General features: G+C 43.2%; 1 protein-coding gene across 1 annotated transcript in view; it reads left to right on the top strand.

Moving 5' to 3' along the window:
• Positions 1 to 7,586, top strand: part of LOC123250060 (sodium-dependent multivitamin transporter-like) — an 11,599-nt gene extending 4,013 nt beyond the window's left edge. The window contains exons 2-3 of the mRNA XM_044679099.1: positions 3,031 to 3,196; positions 5,444 to 7,586. Of these exons, the coding sequence (XP_044535034.1) occupies positions 3,031 to 3,196; positions 5,444 to 7,586 (2,309 nt within the window). The remainder of the gene's footprint in view (positions 1 to 3,030; positions 3,197 to 5,443) is intronic.
• Positions 7,587 to 8,021: the final 435 nt, after the last annotated feature.

Genomic DNA, 8,021 nt, shown 5'->3' with positions numbered 1-8,021 from the left:
GGAAGGAAGGAAGGAAGGAAGGAAGGAAGGAAGGAAGGAAGGAAGGAAGGAAGGAAGGAAGGAAGAAAAGGAAAGAAAGAATAAGGAAGGGAGGAAGAAGGGAAGGAAGAAAGGAAGGAAAGGAGAGAGAAGAAATATAGAGGAGAGAGGAAAGAGAGAAGAAAGGAAAGAACAGAAAAGCTTAGATAAGTCATCTTGCTTCTTTGAGTTATGGTTTCATCTATAAAATGAAAGATCATGGACCAGGTGGTCTTCAAAAGTCTCTTTTTGCTCAGATATTGTATAATATTCTTTATCTTTCCCTTCCAAAGCACAGCATCCCTCACTTTCCTAGTAAAAACCCCTCATTTTTAAAGAATTAAAATACCTGTCTGATGAAAGGTTGCTAGATAAAGTATGTCTGGTTATAAAGTTAATAAAGTTTAACTGGTTAGCAGATTTTTCTTCTGATCAAAGTTGTACTAAGTTCTCTTTCAGGTCCTACGAGATATTATCCAGTCTTATTTCATTGGCCAGAAACAGCTGACCACCTAGTACCTCTGTCACTTAAGATTTTCCACCTTTGTAGTTATTACTTTCCACCCCAGCATCTAGCAAGTGATTGGATTCTATTTACTTTGCTGAACTGCTAAATCTACCTTTGCACTAATGATCACAATTGGAAGGTTGCTGAGGCAAAACGGAGTAGTTCTGAGTGATTAAACAGTAAGGGAAATTAAAACATTAGGTTACCTCAGAAACCATTGCTTATCTGGAAGATTGGTCTCAAAAAAAATTTTTTTTTAAAGACCTGGTGGTTGAATTTATTTACCAGATTGTGGGAAGATGGCAGAGTAGGGGGAGGCTTTCTCACCCTCTTAAACCTCCCACAAAAACCAAAATCAACAGTAAAAATGGCAAAAACAGATAGGAGTGGGGGCACCTGGGTAGCTCAGTGGATTGAGAGCCAGGCCTAGAGATGGGAGGTCCTAGGTTCAAATCTGGCCTCAGACACTTCCCCGCTGTGTGACCCTGGGCAAGTCACTTGACCCCCAATGCCTACCCTTATCACTCTTCTGCCTTAGAACCAATACACAGTTTAGACTCCAAGAAGGAAGGTAAAGGTTAAAAAAAAAAAAAAAAAAAAAAAAAAAAAAAAAAAAACCAAAACAACAAACAAATAGGAATCCAGAATGAATCTGGACAAGAAGGGAGAAAGAAAGGTCTCTAATTTCCCTGGCCTCAGGCCTACTGCCTTATGTCCTAGGGTCAGCAATGGAATAAACAAAGGGAATATACAAAGCAGCTCCAGAATGCTAGATTGGCAATCTCACTTTGTTTGCTGAGCCTAGACTGCCCAGAAGATACCAGTAGAATCTGAATCAGCTAGGGGAAGCCCTAGGGACAGTTATGCTGGCAGTTGCCTTGGCTCTGGAGTCTCTGGCAAGCCCCACAGCTGGAGCCTGAAGAAAGGGACACCTCCAACTTCTTGGGCACCAGGTCCTAAGGGTAGGAACTCAAGCCTCATTGCTAAGGAGGGACTTTGGAGGCACAAAACAAAACAAAAGAGAACTGGCCACTTGCTCAGTCCAGGGCCACAGAGGTGGAAGAGGTGAGAAGGGAGGTCAAACTGGCCCCTTCAGCTGTGGTCACTCCCAGGAGAATGGAGTCCCTGGTGGTTGCCACAGTGGGAGGTGGACTGGTTGCTTGCAGTTGTAGTAGCAGAACTGCCCAAGAGCTTTGGTTGGAGGTCAGTCACCAAATGGGTCTTTAGAAGAGGAGAGTGGGGTAATTGGACTATAAAAACTGTAATAACTAAATACAACCCAAGAAAAAAACCATACTGACCAGTTTGTGTTCCTTTCCCATCCCTCCTCTCCCATTGCAGCCCCAGACTGACTCATAGACACACAAAATCCTGAAACCTGAAAGAACATACATCAACATTCACTTGATTACTATTGCCAGGTGAGTGGGATATAATATGGCTTTTTCTTAAGAAGTGTTTCACCCCAATATTTTTAAGAACCTAGAAAGAAGTTAGTATTTCCCCTTAGATTCTATGATTAGAAGACCCTATAAATTGAGTCTTTGAACTCAATACTTTGACATTCCTCAAGCATCCAAAATGGAGAATGTCTCTTTCGCAAAAGAATAAAAAGAATAAACTGCTGTTTTGTACTTTGGCCTCTCAATTCTGTTTGTAAACTTATTGCAGTGGTAGGGGCCACTGTTTGCTCTCAAGAGCAAGAAAGAGTGTAAGGATGAACAGTCAAACATTCATTACTGGCTCTCTTTATTATTACAAGAGGATGGTAGCAGATAAGAGGACATGTGGTAGGGCAAGATATCTGGAGTGGATAGATATGGTAAGGGGTCATAGTATATAGTAGGACATAGAGTAAAGAGTATATGGTAGGTTAGGTGATTTTTTCATTCACTCACCAGTCAGGATGGCATGGGCATTGTACCCCCAAAACCATAGAAGTGTTTCAGGCAAACTGTAAGGAGGGAAATTCCTTTGCTCCCTTCTATCCTTGTGACTCCTAACCCAAAACATCTGATAACTCCTATAAGACCCTGAGAGGATTATCCTCTTGGATCATCCTTGGACAGAGAGATACACCTCCTTTATATCATCAAGTTGTATCTCAGACATCCATCTGTCCTCTGAAAAGATGAGGGCTACCCCCTATGTCTTCAGGAAGACCAAAACCCCCCCACTGAATGCCTGAGTGGTACCACACTAGAGTCATGTACTCACTGTTGTAAAGAGTATAAAAACCCCTGAACTGAAGCATTTGGGGAGCAACCCCTAGGGTTGTTCCACTCATGCCATAACTGGGAGAGACAACTTTTCCATCCACACTGTCCCCCCACCCCAAGGAACAGCTCCCCATCTAGCTGTTGCACCATGCTATTCCACCTTGCTATTCCACCTTGCTATCCCACCTTGCTATTCTCCTGGCCATTCTCAACATTACTTTCCAAATTAATAAATTTCTCTTTTTACTTTTAAGCTAAGTTTGAAGTCTTGCATTCTTGCAAAAGGTATCCTTCCCAAACCCAGGGTTCACCATCGTAACCCACTACATGAGGGGGTTCTGTACCCCATAACAAGAACAGCTCCATCCCATGGGAGAATTCCAAAATGGAATGGATTTTGGAAGTCTGCTCTGGTGGATACTGTACCCGGTAGAGAAAACAGGACATCAAGGTAAGTTCTTAAGATCATAGATTTAGAGTTCAAAGAGACCTCAGAGGTCATTGAGTCCAATCCCCACATTTTACAAACCAAAACACTGAATCCCAGAGAAGTAAAATAATTTGCCTAAATTGGGATTTGAATCCACATTCTCTGACTCCAAACCCAACATTCTTTTCACAGTACTGTGCTGGTTTTGGGGTGTCCAGGGTAAATAATTCTCATTTAAAATAATTAACAATAGAAAGTTGAGTCTTTTTCAAAGTCTGCATGAAGAAAGTTGAGTAGCATAGATTGACAGAGAGGAGGAGGGAGGATATCTAAAGTGTCAGCCCCTCCCAACAGCCACAGTTAATCTCTTCACCTCAAATTATCTTGTATGAATTCATCTGTGTACTGTTTGTCTTTCCCTACCCTGGAATTACTCAGCAAAACAGTGAGGTCTCTTAAGGACAAGGACTACTATTTCTCTTCTATTCTGTCTCCACCCCCACAGTTCCTAAAACTTTATATGGGAGCTATGTAGGATTAGTTTGTTCTTAATGTAGAAAGTAGCCACCTTGATAACAAAATTGTGCATGCGCACGCACTGTGTGGTGTGTGTGTGTGCGCGCGCGTGTGTTTTCCCAGTACCTAGGACAATGCCTTGTACATTTTTCTTAGTTTGGACTTGTTATTGAGCAGGTGTTGGAAACTCCCTGATTTTGAAAATTTCCTTCAACTAAATAGGCAATCTTAGAGTTTTCTCTGGTATGGAAAGGTTAAGTTACATGATCATCATGAGTCAAAAACCGGACATAAATCCAGTTTTCTTTTTCTGTAGTCTGGAGCTTAATCTGCCTGCATAATGTTGATTAAAGTGATTAACACATTTTTGTTGAACTTGATTAAATGAAATTCAGCACTATTCTTGACTCCATAAGCAAAGAAAAACATTCATGCAATGATTAAAGATTTCTTCACAATAACCCAGGAAAGCAGTTATTTCAAGTATTATAATCTCTCTTTTGCAGATGGGGAAACTGAGCAGTGTAAAGTGACTTACCTATGGAGAGTCTAGTATGTATTAAAGTTGGGATTGAAATTCAGGTCTTCTGATTTAAAGTTCACTGTTCTGTCTACTATAATACAGTATCTTCTATATGCTAGACAGAACATCTGTCTTTGTGAAGAGTGAATCAAACTCTCTTTGTCTATCAATCAGCAACTTTTAATCAATCAAATCAATCAAAAACTTAAGTACCCCTACTTAGTACCTTACCAATCACTAAGTATGAGAGTTTACAAGTCACTTGCTGGAGGGTGGCAACTCCAGAGCCCACTGCCCTGCCCTTTGGGCAGTGCTAGGCAAATTGAAAGACTGTGATTGGTTCCCATAAAGTGGGGAAGCAACAAGAAGTGATATTGAAAAAAACTGCTTTAAAAAGTCCAGCTAGAGGACTCAGTGATTCCATTCTGCATCAGTGAGCTGGACTGGAGGAGACTCTTTCCTTGGACCCTGTGGTGGTGAGTGGAGTGGTTCTTTGGTGAGGAGACCCTTTCTGCTCATTGGCGCTTTGGTGGGACACTCCCTTCAGCATGAGTTCTGGTAAGATTCTTGGTGGTCTTAGCCTCATGTGTACTGAAGGTTCTTAGTGAATTGTTCAGCATTTTGTGGCTCTTCAGATTTCAGCTTCCTAATTAGGACTTTGGATTCTGGTGAGATTCACTTTCATATTTCTCATTTGCAATCTGGAGACATTAGGATTAAACTCAGGGTATTGGTAGCTAGGCAGTATTTTCTGTACATTTTTCCACTTTCACTCTTTCCACATCTTTGTAAATAAAGCTGCTAAAAGTAATTTTGACTTAAGCTGTAATATTTTTAAATCGGGGGCCACAATATTACTTTAGAATTCTCATGTTTAACATAAAACCAAATTTTAAATTCTCACATCTTTCTGTAGGCTATATATGAGTAAGGGACTGGTGAAAGCTATTAGGGTCTCATATTTCAATCACACATAGACTGAAAGTCTTTTGAACAAGATTGATTTATGATATAAGTTGGTAAACAACCAAATGAGTTTGTAAAAGAGTTAAGAGAATTCGATAGTGGATGAAGATATCTTATCTTTAATCCTCTATCAGAATCAACCCTCAGTGGAATGGGGGGAGAGATACAAAGGAAGATAGCTGTGCTGAAAAGAAAAGGAGAAGCCAGGTAAAGGACAAGAGAAGATCATTTGATGTCCACATCTGTCCTTTCTTTAATCACAGAAAAGTTAATGATGAGGAGCTGGGAAGAGACGGAGGGGACTTCTTAGCACTGGCCTATGCAGAGGAGGACTCCCTGATTTCTTTGACAACTTGGCTTCTACCATGCCACACGGAAGAAGAGAACAGCGAGGAGAGTGTTTGGGCACTAAGCTGTAGTTGCAATTCATCTTTTGCCTTTTCACAACTAGAAAGCATTGGAGAATCTTTAAGGGATACCCAGGTACAGGGGATGAGCATCAGAGACTTGTATTCGGGGGTAAGTCCATCCACCATAGCCCTTTCAATGGCAAATCATGCAAAACCCTCACCTGAATTTACCCTTGTGGACTATGGGGTATATATATTGTTGTTGGTGTTATCGCTTGCAATCGGGCTGTACTATGCACATCGAGGCAGAGGTCAGAACACAGTTCGCCAGTTCCTGTTGGCTAACCAAAGCATGCGCTCCCTACCTGTGGCAATATCTCTTCTTGCCACCTTTCAGTCAGCTGTGGCCATCCTGGGAATCCCTGGGGAGATTTACCATTTTGGCACCGAGTACTGGTTCATAGGCTGCTCCTTCATAATAGGTCTGCTGGTGCCAGCCCATATCTTCATACCCATCTTCTACCAACTGAATATCTCCAGTGCCTATGAGTACCTGGAACTTCGATTCACTAAGACTGTGCGACTGTGTGGAACTCTAACATTTATCTTTCAAATGGTGATCTATATGGGTGTTGTTCTGTATGCCCCAGCCTTGGCACTCAATGCAGTGACAGGCTTTGATCTGTGGGGCTCGGTGCTGGTTCTAGGCATCATCTGTACTATCTATACTAGTCTGGGTGGGCTGAAAGCAGTCATTTGGACAGATGTGTTCCAGACATTGGTCATGTTCCTGGGACAGATAGCCATTGTCATTGTCGGGGCTGCCAAAGTGGGCGGCTTGGGGCGTGTTTGGGATGTGGCTTCACAGCATGGCCGTATCTCTGGGATTGACCTGAATCCAGACCCATTTGTGCGGCACACCTTCTGGACCCTTGCTATTGGGGGGATATTTATGAGGCTTTCCTTATATGGAGTAAACCAGGCCCAGGTGCAGCGCTACCTCAGCTCCCACACAGAAAGGGCTGCTATTCTTTCCTGCTACGCGGTATTCCCCTGCCAGCAGGTGATACTCTGCATTGGCTCCCTCATTGGTCTCGTCATGTTTGTCTATTACCTCGACCACCCCCTGAGTCCAGAACAAGCTCAGATCTCCTCTGACCAGATGGTCCTACACTTTGTGATGGACATCCTGGAGGGGCTTCCGGGCTTGCCTGGGCTCTTTATTGCCTGTCTCTCCAGTGGTTCTCTCAGCACAATCTCCTCAGCTTTTAATTCACTTGCAACAGTCACCATAGAAGATCTGATCCGGCCCCACTTCCCTGAAATCTCAGAGGAGCGGGCCATCTTGATTTCCAAAGGCCTTGCTGTAGCCTATGGCCTGATATGTCTGGGAATGGCCTACATCTCCTCCTTAATGGGGCCTGTGCTGCAGGCAGCGCTAAGCATCTTTGGGATGATTGGGGGACCTCTGCTTGGACTATTCTGTCTTGGCATTTTCTTTCCTTGTGCCAATTCAACTGGTGCAGTGTTAGGTCTTCTGGCTGGACTCATCATGGCCTTCTGGATTGGCATTGGGAATATGGTGAACAACATGACCCCGAAGATAGTGGTTCCACCACCTAATGGCACTAGCTTCTCCTCTTATAGAAACACGACAATTGCTACTGTGACCACACTGATGCCCTTCACAGTATCCCAGCCCACAGGAATACAACGGTTCTATAGCCTGTCCTATTTATGGTATAGTGCACATAGTTCCACCACAGTCATCATCATGGGACTGCTTGTCAGTCTTCTCACTGGTGGAACAAAGAGCCAACCCCCAAACCCTCGGACAATTTATCCAGTGTTGCCACGACTATTTGCCCTCCTGCCCATCTCCTGTCGGAACCGCCTGCCCTGTCAGGGTTATAACCAAGACCTCTCCTATGAGACAGATACAGTACCAGAGAAGATGACTAGCTGTGGGGAAGAGGAAGTGGTGGTAATGCCTGAGCAAGGCCACATCCCAGGGGACCGTGGTCATGCCTTCATACTGCAGGAGACATCACTGTGACATGGGAGCAGAACAGAATCCACTGTCTCTGATTCACTCTCTACTCATGAGGCAAACACATCAACCCCTCTCTCCTGCAGACCAAGAGCACTCCTGTATTGCAGGAAGCCATCAAAGTTCATGACATTCGCACAGTCCACATCAGTTCTAGAACCTGCAAAGCAGGTGTCAAAAGGATGGATATTTTCACTCAATTTCCCTTATGTGACTCTTTTATCACTAGCATTCCCTTTTATTGAAACTATTGAAATCAATATCCTTATTTAACCCCGGGGGACACAGAAAAACAATACAGGTTCATGGCAAGAACAACCACAGTCACAGACCACTCACTATCCCAAAATAAACCCCTAAACAAACCCCCACAATACAGAAACTTTCCCTAGAATCATCCCTACAATAAACCAGCAGTTAGTGAGTTAATGCAAGTTTCTA

Source organism: Gracilinanus agilis, chromosome 5 (genome assembly GCF_016433145.1).
Source record: "Gracilinanus agilis isolate LMUSP501 chromosome 5, AgileGrace, whole genome shotgun sequence".
Classification (NCBI taxonomy): Eukaryota; Metazoa; Chordata; class Mammalia; order Didelphimorphia; family Didelphidae; genus Gracilinanus; species Gracilinanus agilis.
This window is presented reverse-complemented; position numbering and strand designations above follow the sequence as displayed.